The following is a 21,571-nucleotide window of genomic DNA, read 5'->3' on the forward strand; positions in this document are numbered from 1 at the left end:
GTGTATCTGTTATTATTGTGGTGAGCATCTTTTCACATGCTTGTAAGCCATTTCTATATATTTTTTTGGAAAATTTTCTATTCAAGTCCTTTGCCCATTTTAGTTGTTATTCATCTTTTTGTTGTTGAATTGTGGTAGTTCCTTTTACATCCTAAATATTAATCTCTTACCAGATACATGATTTACAATATTTTCTCCAATTCTGTAGGTTGCTTTTTCACCACATTGATAGTTTCCTTTGCACAGAAGCTTTTTAAATTTGGTGTAGTCCGATTTGTCTATTTTTGCTTTTGGCGTCATATCCAAGAAATCATTCCCAAATCCAATGTCTTGAAGCTTTCCCCCTATGTCTTCTTCTAGGAGATTCATAGTTCTAGGTCTTCAATCCATTTTGAGTTAATTTTTCATACAGAATAAGGGTCCAGTTTCATTCTTTTGCACATGAATGTCCAGTTTTCCCTGCACCATTTGTTGAAGAAACTGACTTGTCCCCATGTGTAGTATTGGTGCCCTTGTTGAAAATCATTTGCCCCTATAGACAAGGGATTATTTCTGGGCTCTCTATTCCGTTCCATTGGTCTGTGTTACCTGTCTTTATTCTAGTACCACACACTCTTGATGACTTTGCTTTGTAGTATGTTCTGTAATCAGGAAGTGTGATTCCTCCAGCTTTGTTCTTCTTTTTCAAGAACTGTTCTGGCTATTTGGGGTCCCTTGAGATTCCATATGAATCCTAGGATTTTTTTCTATTTTTACAAAAAAATGCCATTGGTATTTTGATAGGGATTGTGTTGAATCTGTGAATCACCTTGGGTAACATGGACATTTTAACGTGTGAAGTCTCCCAATCTCACAAACATAGGATGTCTTTCCCTTCTTTGTGTCTTTTTGATTCCTTTCAGCAGTGTTTTGTGGTTTTCTGTCTACAAGTGCTTCACCTCCTTGGTTAAGTTTATTCCTAAGTATTTTGTCCTCTTTGATGCTATTATAAATGGGATTTGTTATTAATTTCCTTTTCAGATTGGTCATTGGTAGTGGATAGAAATGCAACTGACTTTCGTGTTTTAGTTTTGTATCCTGTAACTTGGATGAAATCATGTATTAGTTCTGACGGCTTTTAGGAGGGAATCTGTAGGATTTTCTACATATAAGATTATGTCATCTGCAAACAGAGGTGATTTTACTTCCTCCTTTCCAGCTTGGGTGCCTTTTATTTTTTTCTTGTCTAATTGCTCTGGCTGGGACTTGCAGTACTACGTTCAGTAGCAGTGGTGAGAGTAGGTCTCCTTGTCCTGTTCCTGACCTGAGAGCAGAGGCTTTCAGTCTTTCACCACTGAGTCTGATGTTTACTGTGGGCTTTTCTTGTATGGTTTCTACTCTGTTGAGGTAATTTTCTTCCATTCCTAGTTTGTAGAGTGTTTTTATCATGATGGGTGTTGAATTTTATCAAGTGCTTTTTCTGCATCAATTAAGATCGTCATGTGGTTTCTGTCTTTCATTCTGTTAATGAGGTGTATTTTATTGATTTTCCTAAGTTGAACCATCCTTGCATTCCAGGTGTGAATCCAATTTAGTTATGGTGTATAATCCTTTTAATGTGCTATTAAATTCAGTCTGGTAGTATTTTGTTAATTTTCACATCAGTATTTATCAGGGATATTGGCCTGTAGTTTTTCTTGTTGTATCTTTGTCTATGTTTGGTATCAGAATAATGGTCTCAAAGAATGAAGTTGGATGCCCCCTCCTTTTATTTCTTTAGAAGAGTTTGAGGAGGGTTGCTATTAGTTCTTTAAATGTTTGGTAGCATTCCAGAGTCATGCCATGTGGTCCTGGGCCTTTCTTCGTTGGGAGATTGTTGATTACTGCTTCGATGTCCTTACTAGTTACAGGTCTGTTCAGAGTTTTTAATACTTCATGATTCAAGCTTGGTAGGTTGCATGTTTCTAGAAATTTATACATTTCTTCTAGGTTATCCAATTTTTTATTTAATTTCATAGTAGTGTCTTATAACCCTTTTTATTTCTGTGATATCAGTTGTAATAAACCCTCTTTTGTTTCTGATTTTAGTTATTTGAGCCTTGTCTCTTTCTCTTAGTTTAATGGAGAATTTGTCAATTTTGTTGATCTTTTCAAAAATCAACTCTTGGTTTCATTGAATTTATTTTCTATTGTTCTTTTTCTATTTTGTTTATTTCTGCTGTAATCTTTATTATTTCCTTCCTTCTGCTAACTTTTGGCTTCATTTGTTCTTGTTTTTCTACTTCCTTGAGGCATAAAGTTAAGTTGTTGATCTGAGATCTTTCTTCTTTTTTTAATGTGTTTACAGCTATAAACCTCTCTCTTAGTAATGCTTTCTCTGCATCCCATAAGTTTTAGCACATTTTGTTTTTGTTTTCTCTTGCCTCCAGATATTTTCTAAATTCTCTTGTGATTTCCTCTTTAGCTCATTTGCTGTTTAAGAGTGAGTTAATTTCAAGGCTGACTTTTTAAAGTAGTAAATAGGTAATGAAAAAATGAGCTTCTTTTACTTTATTCTTGAAAAAAATAGAACTTTAGAATTCATATCTTTATATACTTGGAATTCAAGTAAAAGAAAAAATTTTTCAGAGCATAAATAACAAAAGTAAATTTTGAAAGGTAGATACAATTTCTGACTTTCATTTCATTTCATGAGAGCTTATGTCAAGCATTCTAGCACTTTGATTTTGTAGAAGGCTCTGTGTTTGATCCAAAGTAACTTTGATGTAGTACAGTAATGCCCTTCACTTCATAGACTGTTTATGGTTTTCTTCAACCTTGCAGGATTAATTGACACAATTGTTAGAATCCTTGGCAAACTGAGTTTTGAGTTCTAGTATTGGGAACATGTATTCAGGATAGGATCAGGCTGGGGGTGAGATTCATGAGGACGACTGCAGGGATGCGGCTGTGCTGGGAGTCCAGCTGATGCTTTCCCACAGGGTGTGAAACAGACAAAGAGACACAGTGGTGCTTCAGCCCCTCTTTAAATCAGTGATGGTGGTAGAAATCCTTGTTTGATGATAATAAAAGCCTACTCCATGCCAGATTTTTAATACCATGATCACTCATCCTCAAAACAACCTTTCAAGGTAGATATTATTATCCCTGTTTTTGCCCATTGGAAAACTGAGGCTCAAAGGGCTAAAGTAGCTTGCCCCGGGTCAAGTAAGTGGAGAGCCTGGGCTCAAACCCAGATTTGTTTGGGTCCGGAGCTCACACTCTTTTCACAATGACAGGCTGCTGCTTGCAAAGATTTCCAGGTCAGGGCTTACATCTCCTCATAAAAAACGCTTGATATAATTACTCCTTGGAAACCATCCCTCTTGTGTGTCCCATCCTGTCTGTTTGCCGCTTGTTAGAAACAGTGACTCTCCGAGATGCCACTGAGAGGGACAGGAGCAGCAGGCAGGAGCCAAGGTGACTCTGAGCAGAGATCTCTGGCAGGTCGCAGCTCTGAGAGACAGAACTGCCCATGAAACAGGGGCTGTGGGGGCTGAACTCCCAGCACAGCATCAGGCCCTGAGCTGTGAACAGAGGCCTGGGCCTCCTGCCTCCCATTTCAGCCACGTATGAAAGAGCCCGTGGACAGTGATTGCTCTCAGCTGTATCATCTTGGAAGGAAAGGGGGAAGGAGGGAGAGAGGTTCACTAGTAGCCATCATATTTTGTGTGTGTGTGTGTGTGTGTGTGTGTGTGTGTGTGTGTGTGTGTTAGCACTGAAAGAGTAACCTTCTTTCCAGAAATATTCTCAGGCCTCTGTAGACTTTTCTTTTTGATTTAAAAAATAATCAGTTTTATTCTGCTGATAAGCTATTGTCTTGCAACTAACTAGATTTCCTAGATTGAGTGTCCAAGGCTCTTGATTTTTGGCATAGAGCTTAGTGATGCATTTATTTTATTTCTCTGCCTTTTGTGGGCTTACTTGGATGTGAATTCTCATCCATCTGGAAGTTGGAAACCCAGACAGTAGCATGGAAGACTTACTCTGTGAGGAAGTTCCTACGGGTCTCTCGTGAGGAGAGAATTTTGAAAGGAGAAGCCAGCTGGGCATTCTGAATATTGGGATTAAAACAACCTCCAGGCCATTTCAAATATGCTTACAATCATGTAGGGATTTTTCTGTAATCAGAGCCCCAAATTAACTGAGCTGGGGCATCTGTGCTGTGTAGATGGGTATATGTTTGTTTTCTTTTTTCCAGGGTTTTTTCAGCCTAGTGCTTAAGAACAAAATCCCCTTTGGAAACTGTCCAGCACCCAGGGGTTGTGTTTTGTGTTGCCAATTAAGATTTTCGATTGGAGGCTTGATTTGGAATCCTTGGGAAAAGCTTTGTTTCCATTAGTCAAAGGAGAAGAGGCAGAAAATCCGGGGAAGACATTGTAGGTCATACCTTGCTCAATGGGGAGGCTAAAGCTGACAATAGAATAACATTTCCACTGGCTCAGAACAGAGACAATCACTCATTCTTTCCACCCCTAAGTAGAGCTTTACAACAGGGTAGAGCTGTGAGAAGAGAGATCAAAAGAACAAAACTGGTACCAAAAGAGCATTAATTTAAAAATGCCCTGTTCCAATTGCAAGATGGGACAGTAAATATCTGTGGCTGACAAACAGCTGACAGTCCTTTGGAAAAATAGTTGCACTCATTAGAAATCCAGCATTTGTTAAAGCACCGAAGTCAGTGCCGGGTGCTTATGTGATTTAAATCTGCTTTGGGCTGTTGTTTTTTGAATTATTTCTAATGTATTTCTCTCACTGAGATCCATTGAAATGTCTGTGTTGAATTCATGTTTTGAGTCTGTTCTCTGTAGCAAGGTAGCCATGGGAGTATTCTGCTGTTGAACAAAGGAAGAGGAGCTGGCACCTGTGCCTTGGTCAGAGAGATGCAGTCCCCCCACTCTGGGCTCAGGTAGTTGGCTTCGTATGATAGAAACATCTTACTTTTATTTGTCAAGTTCTCTTAGACCACCAGCCTTCTTAGGACGTGCCGTGGTTTTTGCCACAAAGATGTCGTCAGACAGTAAAAGATAAGAGCATTTCTAAATTACTGAAGTGCATGATCTCAGTCCATCACAATCAGCTCACACCTTGCAGGACAAAAGCCAAGTTAGTCCTGGTCCGTGTTGATTTGCCAGCGCTCAGCATACCGCCCAGTGTAGGCTGATTCCGAAGAAAAACTTGTAGAGTAGATTATTGTTTTAATCTAGCATTAATCACTCCTGCCATCATGACAGATGACATCATCCAAAAAAATCTCTGGCCACATGCACGAGCTGCCTGCCAGATTAGTATTTTCTTTTAATTGTGAAAGTTTGGGATCTTTTTTGCAAATTTTTGGAAAACCAATTCTTGACTCCAAATCACACGATGAAAGAAAGAGTCCTTGTAGCTCGTACGCTTAGAGTTACCTAGCCATCAGAAAAGAGGTGGCCACCTTTGTTTTTCTCTGCTGAGAGATGTTGTTATGTCTAAAATTTAGTTCAAAGTGGCAAAAACCATTGAATGCAAATGTTGTGTAATGTCAAGGACCATTGTTTTCAGAACTTAGAAGGTTTTTGGTTTAGGAGTTGGGGAACAGAAGAGAGAGGAAATGATGGCATTGATGCATTTCTACACCAAAAATACTTGGCTTGCCTTAAGCACTAAAAAATGTGCTGTGTTATTATGCAGTCTCTCACAAGCTAGTGCTCCTACCAGTTTCAAAATAAAGAGCATGATTTTTTACTTGCTGTCCAGAGGGAATGTAACTTCTTTGATACTATTCCCCACTGGCTGTGTAAGGAGGCGTCTCGCAGTGAGTGTGCAGTATCGCTCCTTCCGGCTGCTCTCGTTCCTTCCAATGTCTTGTCTCCAAGCTCTCTTTTCTGTCCTTTCCTCTGAGTCCTGGTAAATCCTCTTTAATTCACGCGTGCTCTCGGCTCTCCAAAGGACATGTCTTGTTTTTTCTGCGTAGACAATAGTAGATTATTTTTTTAAAAACAGCCTACTGTTTTAATGCAAGTATGCGAATGGTAAATTTCTTGAAAGAGCTGTGATGGATTATATCCAGGTCTGTATATGCAAACCAAGATGTTTCCCAGTGTTAATGTGTCGGGGGTTCTGCAGTGTGCTGACGCATACCCAGGTATTTCCCACGCCTTTATTATCACCCTCACGTCTATTCTGCTTTGTTTCTGTGCTGCTATGTGTATATTAAACAGGTCTGTGAGTCTTCTCAGTGCATGCAGACCGATCAAGTCAACGCCCCGGTGAGGGTACTTGGATTTGCTATGCCACCCTCGCTGCTGCTTCAGTAGTTTTACCTCCCTTTTAGTACAGCAGCTGAGGTGGGGACGGGTCTTATCTGATGCCTGCCATTGATCAAGTCTTAAATCTGATAACCGTATTAATTATTGACCTTCATTGGATTTTTAGATGTTCAGCATCTCTGTTCAATCGGTCCCCAAAATGCATACACTTCGGTGTTTCACAAATTGCTGGTGATCTTAACTGGGAGGTCCAGTAGAAAGTACAAGGGGTGCAGTAAGTTCAGGCACGTTGCTTTCTACCCCTGTAGTTGTTACCTCATCTGTAAAATGGGGGGATGGTGATGCTTTTGCAGGGGATTTGAGGTTCAAATGAAATGATCCGTGTAACATGCAGAGCTCTGAACACATGTGACCTGTCGCTGCCCACGCTTCCGTCGTGAATGTCCCCTCTTCACCCTTCCAGCCGCCAGGGTGAGTGTTTTATTAGGAAATTGGTGAACGTTTGCCATCATTGATTAATAGTCATGGCTTTTCAGTTCTTTAAGGGTGTTTTATACAAGCTTTAAACAGCTGTGAACTTGCCCTGAACTCCCACAGGGACACCGTGGAGGTGACGCTCTGGGCTGCCAGCTGCTGGGACAGTGCTCCTCAGAGCTTTGTACCAGATGCTTGGCAGAGGGAGATCCCGCTACATGAAATTAGCTTGGTGTTTCTCATCACTGGAAGATCTCGAACTTCAAGCACAAAGGATTCTGTAATGTTTAGACTTTACTCCTAAATTTCAGAAATGTATTGCTCTCCAAAGATCTATAATTTCCTTGTCCTCAAATTAAGAGTTCTAAAAATTCACATTTTGACCTGACGGCACGCCCGTGCAGATCCCAGCTGTGAGATGCGGGTGCTGTCAATTCAGAGCTTCCTCGGTTACCAGAAAGGCTCTGCGGACAGTGTCTTCACACCGTGATGAGCGTGGTCATTTTATTTAGGTTTGCTCGCTCAGGGAGCGAGGTGGTTTTCAAAAATTGATACACTGTACAGTTTTTAAAAACATGCTAAGATATTATTTACTGAAGGTTGGCAGTTATGGAGGAAAAAGGACTGAAAGTTGGCCCAAAGGAAGGCAGAGATGAGGAGAAGAAAGAGACGGGAGGGAAGACAGCAGAGGCTCCCAGGGGCGAGGCTCTCGCAAGTTCAGTTACTTAATTGTGAGAAAGGAGGGCTTTGGAATTCAGCCCAGGGGCAGTAGTCTTGCTGTCCGGAGTCCTCAGCTCCTGTGTCCCCCTGATTGAAATTCGGTTCTGTCTCCACTGTCCCCTGGTGCTGTGCTCACTGGAGCCCCTGAGGCTACACCATCGCCCACGCCAGCCCCCCGTCCCTGCAGCCCTAACAGCCTGCAGTCCTCCCCGGGTTCATCTCTCCCCAGCCTCCCCAGGTTTCTCTGTCCCCTCAGATTCTGGCTGCAGTTCCTCAACTCACATCTTACCAAGTGACTCTCTCCCTGAGGGTTCTCTTTACTCTCATCTACTCCTTCCTCAGGTGGAGATTTCCTCCATGTCTGAGGTTCAGTGACCCACCCCCCCATCCCCAGCTGACTGTACTGGTCCCCAGCCACCTCCCAGGTTGCAGAATTGCATCACCTCCCACCCGCACCTTGACTCTGTGCACCTGGACCAGACCTCCCCCCGCAGCCCCTGCCCTGGAGAGGCACCCCCCACTCACCCCCTCCTTTCTTTCTCACAGAGCAGATGCCAAACGATAGCATCTCATGCCTCTTCCTGCCACCAGGGTCAGTGTGACCCTCCTATTTCTTGTTTCATTTATTTCATCCTTTCATTTAGTAAATATTTATCCATCGTCTATACTAGGCTCTGCAAAGTATACAAGAATGATTAGAACCTCAAGAAACTTATGGCCTTAATGATGAAGATTTAAAACAAAACAAAACAAAAACACTGCACAGGGATACCCATAATACAGTTGCGTGCTCTGAGAGCAAGCCACCAACCTGCAGCCCCTGCCCTGGCTCCTTGTCCCCTCATGCCTGTGGATTACCTGTGCGTGGTATCCCTTGTCCTAGGACAGGCTCTTCCCTGCTGTGTAATTACAACACATTCAAGCCGTTTGTTCTCTCCCTCCCAGAAATTCACAACCTTCAGGAAGCCTTCCCCAGATGTCCCTCACTAGGCTTCCCACCAGTCTAGTCCCTTGGGTTATACAGAAGGAAGTCAGCACTTGTAGGGGCGGCAGCTCCAAACAAAGGCATCCTGCAGAGGGTGGAATGAGTCTGTCACTACCTGTGGCATCTTACTGTGTCTGTCCCATGTGTGCCTTTAGACCAGAGTTCTTCGGTATCAGCACTGTTGACGTTTGGGGCTGGATCAGGCTTCAGCGTGGGGCTGTCCTGTGCACTACTGGGCATTTAGCAGCACTCTGGCCTCTACCCATTAGACGCCAGTAGCCATCCTCTCCCCCGACCCCGCTGTGACAAGCAAAAATGGTCCCAGACGGTGCCAGGTGTCCTGGGGGGCGGGGTCACCGTGGGTTGAGCACCCTTTGTCTAGACTGAAGCCTGCACGAGGGTGGGGTCACCTCCCGCCAAGCCCTGGAGAGCGCGCACGGTGCTGTTGGGGATCTTACCTTTCAGCTTCCTCTGTGGCTGATCTGCATTCATTGCCGCAGGCACGAAGGCAGTGAGTAGAGGCATGGATGTCGGGTGACAATTCTGAAAAGTTTTTTTTTTTTTTATCTCTGTAGTTAGGAATTTAGAACCAGCCTACCTTTTAAATATCCACATGGAAATCTGATGTCCTCTGTGTATATTTCTACACTCAGCAACAGAATAAGCTCGCTCGGTGAAGGACTTCATGGTCCTTTTCATTGCACTTCTAGTACCATCAAGAGGACCAGCTCTTCCGAGCGGGTCTCTCCTGGCGGCCGAAGGGAAAGCTACGGGGATTCCAAAGGAAACCGGAACCGCACAGGATCCACCAGCAGTTCTTCCAGCGGCAAAAAGAACAGTGAAAGGTAAGGGGCGTCTTGCCCGCTGCTTGCTGCTGATCAGGTGCTGTGGGCTGTCCTCTCCCCAGAGGTGAGTCAGAAGACCCCAGTAAGCACGCAAGCTGGGCGCCCTCCGTGGCGCACAGACCCCCTGAGGTGAGCCTCGGCCCTGGCCAGGCAGCCTCTGGTCGCTGCTCTCACCAGTCATTGTCCAGGTGGACCATGACGCCTTGAACTCCCAGCTCTAATGAAGACAGAAGTAATTCCTGAGAATTTGCTTAGTACCAGCTCTAGGGGACTTGGGGAGTCGTTCTGAATATCCACAGAGCGTTCGCTATTTCTAGGACTCCAGCTGCCATTTCAGAATTAATGATGGTGGATTATTTAAGTTTGTCAAGAGTGTTGTCTGCCACAGACCGGATGAAAAGCTGTAATTCTGTGATTTGTCAGAAACTCTTCTTAATATTGAGCTAACATCAGAAATAGGAACCATTTTCTTTCTGGTTTCATGAAACATGCTTTGAATATTTCTTTGAGGTTAGTTTATAATGGATTATGGTAACTCCCTATTAAACTATTACAATTAAATAGTAATGTTTTATGAGTGAAAGCTCATTTTAATAGCTTGTTTTATGGGTAAGAATGTATTGTGCATGTGAGATCAGTTTCTCTGTATATATGTCTACTCACCATAAGTTATTCTCTCTTTTTAAATACTGTGCTTCAATTTTATTTTCTATTGAGCAAGGCTTAGGAAGGAACTTCAGCTTCACAGGCTGAGTATGTTTTGTTTTTTGGTTTTTTCCAAATGTTCATGTAAGGAGAAGGCTTAGTCATAAAGCAGTCGACTCCAAGCCACAGGCTGTAAAAATTCCAAGTTCGTAAGTCCATTCTGATTCAGTCCTATAAAGGAAGCTTAAACTCTTTTCCAGTTTTATTCCTAAAAGATGTGTTTTGTTAAAAAAAAAAAAAAGATGCAGGCGCCTGTCACATCTCTAGCAGGTCAAGTCCACAGTCAATTAACAATCTCAAAACCACTGACAAGGGGTTCTGTCCTCTGATGTAGACCATTAGTACATCTTATCAGAAGATTATGCTAATTGGGTGGTAAGACCTTGGAAATAAGGCCAAGTGGTTACAACGGCAGCAGAGCGTAAGTAAGCGGGAAATGCAGCATGCATTTAGGCTTCTGTGAATTCAGGGGATGCTTGGACGTTGACCTGAAAGGTCTGGCTCTTGGCAGTTTTTAAAAACTTGGCTCCTTCTCAGCACATCTGATTTGTATTAAGAATTTCCAGAAGAATCTGCATTGTGCAAACCCCAGAACTATTTTATCTTTTAAATCCTATGGCTTTGCTAAACATACTGGGTAAATATTTCCATGAAAGATAATTACAAAGATTTTTTTTGTAATGCCACTGTAGGAAATTTTGATTTGGAAATGAGGGACTGGGAAAATTTACTAATCATTTTCCAGAAATAATTCAGGCAACTACATACGTCCATTTAAACACAAATTCTTTGTCACATTAGAACCCAGGAATAGTGGAAGCCCACAAAGTGCCAAACTGGTTGAATTGCACTGGAGGAGTTTCAGAGAGAAAGTTCCTGCCTTCCCTTAGGTCAGTGCTGGTACCAGGACACCTTTTGGGGCCGGTAGGAGGAATGGCAGCAGTAAGTCAGACAGAGGAGGAAGCAGCTAAGACGCTGCGGAGGTGAAGGTCGAGCTGAGCTGGTGTTCTCGTTGCTGCCTGTCCTCTTCCTTTCATTCTCCCTCTCCGTGCCTGTGTGAAGAGCCCCACTCTCGCGCTGCCTTGACCCTGCCCCCAGTTAGAGCTAGAGTCTAACGGACCAGTGCCCAGGCTCCAGGGCTTTTAAAGCCCGCAAAGAGAGGGATGGAGAGGTGGCCCCAATGCAATTCCTTTTTTAAACATTATGGTCCTCGGTGGTCTCAAATATCATGACCCCTTCCGCATCGCACACATTTGCCCATGGGTCCAGAATGCTGACTTACATTTAAGGAGATTATCCTTGTTTGGTTACTGGAAGCAGCAAGACATAATGGAAGAAGCACGGGCTCTGGAGTAAAGGACAGATCTGGGTGTGTAAGCCAGCTCCACCTCTTCACTCCCCCGAGCCGCAGTTTCCCCCTGTCTGTGAATTAGGGCTTTTATACCTAATTCCCTTGAATCTTACCAAAGCTAACTGGTTGGAAAACACCCAGCATGGCACTTGGCACTCGTTATGGGCATTGTTGTCCTGGTGACTGTTGTCAAGTGAGACCTGTGCAGAGCCAAAGAAAATGCGTCATGAGGCATTCCAAAATTCTGAGCTTCATTTTCCTCCTTCGTAAGATGAAGTTATTAGTCTTTTTTTGTCTGATACATGTTAACTTACACTCACAGGATGCAGTCCTGTGAGTGCAACCTGGATTTTGGCAAAATCTAGAATTGGCTGGGGAGAAATAAAGTATTGTACGGGCATCCCAGCGTGTCCGAGGGGGATTGGTTCCAGGACCTCACCCCCACCCCCTTGGATCCCCAAATCCATGGATGATCTAGTCCTTTGGTCAGTGGGTTCTGTATCCTCAGAGTCAACCAACTGCATTGCGGTGGTTGATTCCATGTATGGGGACCCCGTGGGTACAGAGGACCAACCGTATAGCCTCACGGTGGTTAATGTCACATCAGAACGAGCAGGTCTGCAGGCCCGGAGATGCCCAGGAAAGCTTGTCAGAATGTGAGGGAGTGAAGGTGGTACTGAAGGGGTAACTTTGGGTCTGTCCTGGTTTGCAGAAGCAGCAAGTCATTCCCACAGGGCAGCACTTTAACTTGTGTCAATCACAGATTATTTGCTATAAAGTCCCCAGTCACCACACACCATACACAATGCTGTCTTTGGTGCATGTGATACATTTACAAAAATTAGGAAGAGGCACCTCCTACTCAAGGAAAACCATTTCGTATCAGAGTTTATATTTCTCAATAATAATCATTACAGCAGATAGAAGACGGCTTACCTATAGCTGCACAGATCTCACTGTTGAACGTGAAATAATAGTGTTTTTGAGGTCCTAAACGTTCACATTTTCCAAGATTCATTAATTTGTATAGTAATAATTCCGCGTGTTGTGTTCTTAGAAACTGTTCTTCATGATAGTTTCAATCTTCTTGCTCCTGTATCTCATTTCCTTTGGAAATGATCACCAGATTCAATAGTCTTTCTTGTGACATTCTTGACTTCTAGAATATTTAACATTTTAAAACACTTTGCTTGTAATGAGCCACCAATTTTTAACAGCACTTATTAATCTTGGCACTGACAAAACTTTCATAAGAACAAAAGCAGAATATGGCAATATAATATTTACTTTATGTATTATTGATGGTAAATGAATATTATCAATTATATAGTGATTTGTGTCATAATAAAGTACTTATTAAATTTAAAGTGGGAACCAACAGTAACATTCTGATAAATGACCCGTAGTGTCTAATGTAGCCAGCAGAAAAACCCAATAGGAACTTTTTTTTTAAGTTTAAAAATAAAAGTGTTTTATGTCAGGCAGAAAAACAGCCACTATTTAGAATGGACAGTTTCTGTTAGACGTTGCTAGACTGATAAAATGTTTCAATTATCGAACTGCTTCCCGTGTGTAATTCTGACTGGAATAAGAGTTATCAGCTTTGTAAGCAGGACACTTTGTTTCCTTCAAAAAGTTGTTGCAATACGGGCTAATTTTGTTAGAACTAGGAATGTGTTAGCCCTCTGCCTGAAACCTTGCTGTATGTAACACACAGATGCGCTCCCTGTCTTTGGAGTTAACGACAGGAACAAGGGTGCAGATAATGACGCTGTCCGCCATGTGCAGGTGGCCCCTTAGGTGCCTTTTGTGTTGTGCAGCTGACTGTTTCATTGAGGCTGTAAGGTCCAGAGCCCCGAGCAGGACCCTCACTCCATCCTCCTTAAAGCTCTAGCTTTCAGTGGGATGGTCTTGGGAATAATACCTCCAGGTCCTCAAGCCTCAGCTTTGCTTTGCTTTTCCTTTAGCGTCACTGATGGCAGAATCCAGTCAGCCTGGGGCGCCAGGTCCTTCGTCATCTGTGGGTTCCTCCTCACACTCTCCTGTACCCTGATACCCACACCTTCCAACACTGGCTCTCGCTTTCCCCCAGCACGATTTCTTCTCTTTTCTGAAGTAATTTATTTATTACACAAGTAATATATGTTTTAGGATCTCCAAATGTACAAAAAAGGAGGAAATGAAAATCCCCTATAATCTCAGCACTCAGAGAACTCACAGCTAACATTTTATTGTATTTCCATCCAGACTTTATTTCTAGAGTGTTGTGTGTGTAGTGTATAATTTTCACATAAATCATATTTTCTCTGTGTGTTTTGTAACCTTCTTTTTCACTTGCTATTTGAGCATGTCTTTGTGTCAGGAAATAAACTCTTACAACGTTACCTCAGATGTGAGTTATCATTTATCTAGGCAAATGTGCTTTAGTTGGCTGTTCAGGTACCAGCAAGACTTTTCTAGTCCAATTAGACCAGTCCAACATCTAGAACAATGCCCAGCATGCAGTAGACTCAATGAACATTTGTTATCAGAGGGAGAGTATAGCTCAGTACTAGAGTGCATGCTCAGCATGCACGAGGTCCCAGGTTCAATCCCCAGTGCCTCCATTTAAAAATTAAATAAATAAGTAAACCTAATTACTGCCCCCTGCAAAAAAATAAAAATAAATAAACATTTATTGAATGAATCTTTTTACCCCAGTCAATATAACAAAAAGAGGTTGGACCGATGGGGCATTATAGCCGTAGCCAAGTTCTAATCCCAGCTCTGCCACTTTTTTTGTATGACTCTGAAGCAATTACTTAATCTCTTTGGGGTTTTCCTCAACACCAGTAAAAATTAGTACCCACCGCCCAGGGTCCTTGTGAGGATTAAATGAGATCGTATCCAGAGACCCCTTCTCATTGAGCTCGCCTGTATCAGGCTCTGTAAATGGTAGCTCCTACAGTCATGCCTACGCTGTCCTGGCGCTGGAGCTGACGTGGGGGTGTTTGCGCACCTTTGCTCACCCCACCCCCCAATCTTGAGTGCCCTTCTTCTTCGGGACATTTCAGAGCTCCCCAACCCCTGTTTCTGACCTCACCCCAACTTGAATAGGGAGGAATCAGAAATTCTAGACATTTCTGTCTCCTTACTCATTCACTTTCCCAGCACGGTGTGACTCACTGAGCACCTACTCTGTGCAGGACACGGCATAAGGCATGGTGGGACGTGGAAAGGAGCAGCCCACAAAGACTCATTCTCTCAACAAACACGAGTGACACATACAACTGAAAAGGGCCAGTGTCTTTCATTTCCTAAGAACACAACCCACCTGTGAGGGAAAAGAGCCAGCTCAATCAGAAAGTTCGTGAACGGCTTGAGCAGAGGCAGTTCACGGGGAGAGAAACACAACTAAGAAAAAGATGTGCAAACTCAGTCTCCATTAAAGAAACACAAATCTAAGAAAGAAGACAGCATATGTAGAAAAATCTTTTTATTATATTACAACATGAAACAGATACCCCAAACAAACAAACAAACATACAGCTGATGAATTACGCCTTCTAGCACCTAGGAAGTGGAGGGTTTTCCCTGGTCCTAAGTGACATGTGTATGTGTCTGGAAACTTGGCAGCAGGAGGAGAGCTCCAGCTCATCCTTCAAGACTCAGCCTGGGATGCCCCTTTCTCTGGGAAGCCTGCCCTAGCCCCCTGGTCTGAGTTAGCTGCTTTTCAGATTGCTTTGTACACACCCATTAACTTTATCTGGAACTGCAACTCCCTCCCCACCCTCTGGGGGCCCACTCATCGCACCCCCCACCCCACCCCACTTAAGCTTTGGGAGGACGGAGCTGTGTCAGTTTTCCTTCTTTGCATTCCTAGAACTTTGCACTGGCCTGGCACACAGTAACTGCTCAATAAATATCCGTTGAGTGGATGACAATGATATTACGTATATACTTAATTAAAAAAAAAAAAACCATAGTCATTGAAGAACTGTGCAAATAGCACCACCTATTGGTAGATGGTTTTAACACTGCATTTTAGATTCTGAAACATTTGCAGTGGAAATTAAGTGACTTAAATTAAGTTTTTTTTTTTTTTAACTAAAAGATTGTTTCACTCTTTAAGCCAAGGGGTCATTTAGTTTTTAACAAATGTTAAAATAATAAGTGCTGATAGTCTTTGTGTTGTTTTAGTTTTGAGGCTGTTAGGTGAGGAGCCTAGAAATGTATGTAGGTTTTTGTCAGTGAAATTAGGAGCAAGAGGGAAATCACTTTAATTAATAACCATGTCTTGGGCACTTTGTTACACATTATATTTAATCCTGCCGGTACCCTGTGCCTCAGCAGTGTTATTCCCATTTTGTAGATGAAGAAAACTGAGGTTCATGGAGGTGAAGTGATTTGCTCCACAGGAATGCAGATCCGGCTGACTTCAAAACCTGTGCTCCTTCTGCTGTGTTAAGCTGCAAGTGTCAGCTGGAAATGTCTATGAAACAGTAGTTTTTGTCCCCAGTAGTCTCCAGTGACTTCTAAACATTTTAAATGGATGGATTTTAAATGACCCTACTTCTAGTTAAAAGCTGCTTACTTAAGGACAATTTATAAAAAGAATCATTATTTACATAGCAGAGTATTTTGGCTTCCAGCAGGGATTATATTTCATGAAGTGATGTCATTTTCGGAAGAGTCATGGTATGTGTGCCGAGGGGCGTGGATTTTATAGATGAGTAAGTTGCAGGGGGAAAATATGTGTTTGAAACAGCCTCCTCCTTGCTCCAGTTTTATTCATCATTTTCCAAAGCAAGCATCTCTGCTCAGAAGCCTTTGGCCCCATCAGTCTGCCTTCATCCTTGTCTCTCCCAGCTCCCTGTTACATGGGTCACCCACGTGTCAGAGACCTGCTTTCAGGACCTCGGGGTCATTTAGTAACAGATACGATTGTTCTAGGCGAGGACCCCACCACAGAGGCGGGCAGTGATTACTCGTTGCATCCAAGTCTGAATGAGGTCTTGGCTGGACTCTCCTGCTTATAAACACCGTTTGCAGTGCAGCCACCACGAGTTATATCAGAGGAATGGAAACAGCCACTTGTGACAGCCCCCACACCCAAAGTGCACAGTGAACATTTTCGAGGATTTGCTAGCACGCGACTTGGGCGATTATAGCTGCTTTGTGGGTGTGAGCTCACAGCGCCGGGTGGGGGATCTTCCCTGGGCCAACTGCCGGGTTTTCTCCCACGGCCTCCAGATCCAGCTGCCAGTCTGGTGAAGGCTCCAGGCTGCCTTGCCTCCTCCGTGAGCCCCCAGGCACTGCTCATAGTCAGAGCCCTTCGCATAGTCTCCCGAACCACCCAGCTCAAGGGCATGTGCAACCAAGCTCTTTCAGCAAATCTCCTTTCTGCCAAAACAGAGCAGTAAAAAACCACACCGGATTGCAGCACTGTTCCTTTCGGAGATGTTGGCCACAGCAGCCTGGTGTCGGAATAGCCAAGAGGTGAGGGTTTGCTTGCCAGAAGGGAAATCCTTTCTGTCCTCTGGCCTGACTTCCGTCCTGGGCTTTAGGGGATGGTGGGGGACATTTGCACTGACTCCATCCTCGGATAGGGGTGAATGAAGCCCCGTTCTAGTTCCAGTGTTTATCCACCCCCACCTCCCTTCCTCCACACCCTGGCGGTGGAGACAGTGTGAAGTCACCCGCTTAAGTTTTCCATTTAGCTCACATGAAGGAATGGATGATCACAGACAAATTACACAATACCTTGAGAGGCTATCATGTCTCATTCCAAGTGACTCCACAGCCAGAGCATGGTTCCCATGTGCTGGGTCTGAAGGACCCACTCGTAGCCCTGTTGACAGGTGAGTTCAAGAACAGACAGGTGACTGGCGTGTTGCTCCCGTTAACTGGTTCTGACCTGGGGCTGCAGCGTCTTTACCGTCGGATCATTGTCATCACATGTTCTGTGGGTTTCTCCTCCTATCAGTAGTTGGGAAGGTTCATTACCATTTTATAGGTTTGTATTTATGACACATGCTCGTGTGCCTGGAATAATATCCTTTCCAGGCACGCCTCTCACCTTTCAGGATGGCGGTGCTTTGGCTGGGATCATGGATTCTAAAGTAAACACAGTATATTTTTCTATAAAAATGTAACTGTCTAAAATAATGAAACATAGGGGGAGTATGTTTTCTAATTACAATATACTCAAAAAGTAACGCATAGTTCAGAGCAAGGTTTAAGGAACGATGAGTGCTTCAGTACCGGGTACCGCTCAGTGACCTTCGGCTGCTGACACTCAGACTGCCGCTCTCTGATCTTTTAACAGAAATCGTCGTCTGTCCTCCGGTGGTACTTTAGCACCGAAATTCCACTGGCCTCCCTGTATTTGGAGTTCACATTCCCGTGCGGGTGTCCTCTTTCTAAGAGGAACACGATCCATAATTGGCCTTTTCTGTCTCCAGGGAAGGTTCTGGATTGCTTATTTCTGTGCTCATGGATTTGGCATCTTTCTGCTTTTTGTGATCAAAGTCGTGATGGAAAAAGTAGCTTTCCTGTCCTCTAGTTAATTTCCTGCCTGGCTTCCCTAACTGGTGGATTTGCTCCGTAGTCTTCTATTTCAGCTCTTTCCTCTTGTGTCCTTGACCTGCCTGTGAATCTAATAAGGAGACAAAATTTGGAGTTAAGACTTGTGCCTCCGCTCTCAAAAAAAAAAAAAACCCACAAGTGTCACTCCCCCAACAGTGAGAACAAGTCAGGTATGCCCACCGTGAAGCCAAGGTCACCAAGTAACATGATGAACCAAGACCCCCAACGTGACAAGCCCCTCAGGAGAGGCTGCTGTCATCTTTGGCAGAGCTGCAGGGAGAGGAGGAGTGGGAATAAGAAGAAGAAAGTAGCTGGAAGCTCATGGAATCCTGAGAGGCCGCGTGTGGGCTGGCACAGTGGTCTAGAGCTCTTGGGAGCCCCAGGCACACAGGAACCTTCACACGCACACCTTTTTTTCCGCGAAGACTGGGAGCAAGATGGGAGTCCTGAAGCCACCTCTCTGCAGCCCAAGCACAGCACTTGCTGAGGGCCCAGCAGAAGGACTGGGAGGAGTTCTCCACACCGGGCCTTGCTTGGGTACCAAGGAGGGACTGGGAAGCTGAGAGAGGCCCTGGGATGCTCAGCAAAAGCTGAGGACTGGCCAGGAGAACAGGAGGAGACCCCAAGCACTTGGCAGCCGCATCAACCGCAGAGGGAGGCAGGGCTGCAGAGACGGCCCTCAGCCCACCTGCCCAGGCAGATCCACAGGGCCTGCCCAAGCCAGAGGCAGGAAGGGTGCCAGACCTTACCAGCTTCCAGGCCATGAACAAAGATCTGCCCTCCTAATGGGGAGAGAGAGAACGAAAGAGGAAGGTAAGCCAGGTGGGGCATGGGGACCAGGGCCCGGGGAGCCGGCAGAGTGGAGCGTCGGAGAAGGCCTCCCAGGGCGGCTCTGAGCCCAGACCCAGCTGTGTGCCATCCTCAAGGCCCATGCCTGACTCGGGCCACCGGCCTGGTCAAGGGACCGCAGGGACAGACTGGCCGGAACTCCGCAACTTGAGGGTAGAGAGAGGGAGATGAAGTCAGAGAAACAGCCAGGTCCGTGGACGTGGGTTAGGGCCGTTGGGGCCCATGTAAGACAGGTGTTTATGCTAGAAGGCGTGCTGGGATTAGAGAGCACTGCTTTCCTTTTCTTTTTAAAAAATATTGTATTTATTTTGTTTGGGTTGGTTTTTTGGGGTTGTGTTTGGCGGGGGTAATCAGGTGTATTTATTTGGTTAGTTATTTTGATGGGCGCACTGGGGACTGAGCCCAGGACCTCATGCCTGCCGGGCATGTGCTCCACACGGAGCTGCACCCGCCCCTAGAGCACTGCTTTCCGTGACCAGTGGTGAGCAGTCAGCCGTCTAAGCCCGTAGCAGACCCACCTTTGTGAAACATGGGAAAACACTTTTCAAGCATCAGGAAAGAGCTTCCAGCCACGGACTGCATAAGATCATCCAAAAATCAAGGACGTTAATAAGTAATATCATTTATTACATCGTGGGATTAAGGGTAGCTTTTACTGGTAGAGTTTCTTAATGTATTTCAAGTTAAAAAAATGAAGGCGAAAAGTAACATTAGGGTGATATCTGCAGGTATGTATTTTTAAATATGCACGCACGAAAATGTAGGCGCCTCTGCGGGCTGACGCCCTCCCAGCCCTCTTTGGGGTGGGTTTCATTTACTCAGTGTGTCGTGTTCTGTATCTTTGAGCTGGAGGTGTTCTGGACAGTGGGGGTACAGTGGAAGATGGTGTGGACGTCTAAGGGTTCAATCACGGGCTCTGTGTTTGAACACACTTCCTGCCCTGCCTGAGCGTCCCTCCCCTTGCCTGGCACAGAGGTGACAACCTTCCCACTGGCAGTTGGTTGTCAGGTTGTCACAGGGAGGGCTGTGCTTGCCTCCACGTGGGACACCCCGTTCAGGCACATGGGGAGCTTGCCCCCGGGGTGACCTCCATCCCTCCGTGGTGTGACCTTGAGTGCTGTGGGGGTCTGGTTTCCCAGGGGCAGTCAGGCAGGGACTCAGCCTGGCTGAGGCCCACAGTGGGGTCCCCACCACGTCCCAGGATATGACCACACCCCAATAGCCCTTATTCCTTCCTCCTTCCTCCCGCCCCCTCGACATCCCCAAGGTAGCCGTTCCTGCTGGGAGCTGGGCTCTGGAAGTTCTCACCCAGAAGCCCCTGTGACAGGAGTTTGCCAGTTTCAAATAAGTTCTTCAAAAAAAATCTGCCAAAAAAGCTTGGGAAAGAAAAACAAATCTTTTTTACACATTTAGACGGGGCTGCTCCCGTCTTGATTAACCAAATATTTTCTTTCTCCAAATCTTTATTTGCTCTCATTAAAAAAAAAAAAAAAAAGCCCAGCTTTGGTGATAAAGCTGGGACTGCAGTCTCTGGCACCTGGTTTTGGACATATTTTGTTTACGCTGTTCCTTTTTGTGGTTCTGTGGTTTTGTTTTTCTCTTTAGCACATATCATTCCTGCGGCATCTGTGTGACCAACTACTGCAGCTGGTGGGCGTGGGGTCTTCTGGGAAAGAGATGAACCCCCACCCCCAGCCTCCTTTTAAAAACTGTTTTTGTTTTGCCCCCACAGCAAACCCAAGGAGCCAGTCTTCAGCGCAGGTAAGGCTGATGGAGTGTTGCTGCCCTTCACTCACCTCCGACCTTGAGAGACAATAAGAAGTAGTTGTTCAGGGGCCACTTGGGCTGGGAGAACGGGTGTCAGTGCAGGGCCGGCGGGCTGAGAGCTCCCCGCCAGCCTGCGCCTGGGGGTCTGGAGGCTCACGTCAGAGACCGCCCATGAAGTGGTCATGGAGACTAAAGCCTTTACTTACCCCTTTAGAACCCATTTAAGCGACATCAGTAAAGAGGAAGAGTGCAATGCCGTTACACTGAAGTGAAATTTCTAGGGTGAAAGACTCCTTGCCTTTGTTCCTCCTTCCTTACTGGTGGGACTCTGGTTATGAACATTTGCTTTTCTCTGAAAGGGGAAGTTTCTGATGCATCAGAGTAGAACTTTGTCTAAAAAGTAGCTTTTTCTCTTTTTCTGCCTTTGGTTTCCTAAACTGCACACTAATAGTTCATAGGTACCTTTCCATATATCTTTTCTAACACATTTTATAATCAGGTGGATGCTATTTTTAGCGTAGCAACCTTATTTGAGAGCGTACGTAGAAGGCAGAATCAGTGACAGGTGTGTAATTGGCTAAATAAATCCATTTAATTTTGCAAGCTTTTCCCCTTAAATTCAGACTTGAAACATGAAAGTCAGACTTGCATATTGATCAGCGTGTACTTGAGGATTCATTTCATTTTCAGGAAGCATGAAATGTACCTACTGAAAATGTGATCATCATTAGCCGGCAGAGCTAGGTCTCGAGTGCATTTATCAGAATCCCTGAAATGTGTCCAGGTTTTTCTGCCAGGGGGCAGGGGAGCATCCCCGATGGAGGCTCATGAGTGCTCCCGGGCAAGCAGGCCGGTCACTCTTGCAGTGCCTACCCCCCCATCTCTTTATAGCACTTCTGTCTCTGTCTCCGAAATCTCAAGGGAAGCGCCGGGTGACACACTGCAAAGGTAGGCGGCATTTCTGAAACCTCATAGCTCTCTGAGCCAAGCGGTGACCCAGGCTGCAGAAACTCTTCATACAGGCTAGCGGATCCCCTCCTTG

The 21,571-nt window shown here is 44.9% G+C and overlaps 1 protein-coding gene across 2 annotated transcripts in view; it reads left to right on the top strand.

The window, feature by feature from the left end:
* EML1 (EMAP like 1) overlaps positions 1–21,571 on the top strand; it is a 116,151-nt gene that overhangs the window by 63,355 nt on the left and 31,225 nt on the right. Inside the window, exons 4-5 of one of the 2 annotated variants that reach the window (XM_072963699.1) lie at positions 9,156–9,290; positions 20,495–20,523. In XM_072963699.1, coding sequence (XP_072819800.1) covers positions 9,156–9,290; positions 20,495–20,523 — 164 coding nt within the window. Of the gene's footprint in view, positions 1–9,155; positions 9,291–18,701; positions 18,727–20,494; positions 20,524–21,571 lie in introns of those variants that run through there. The other variant, XM_072963700.1, reaches the window with a different exon arrangement.

Source organism: Vicugna pacos, chromosome 6 (genome assembly GCF_048564905.1).
Source record: "Vicugna pacos chromosome 6, VicPac4, whole genome shotgun sequence".
Classification (NCBI taxonomy): domain Eukaryota; kingdom Metazoa; phylum Chordata; class Mammalia; order Artiodactyla; family Camelidae; genus Vicugna; species Vicugna pacos.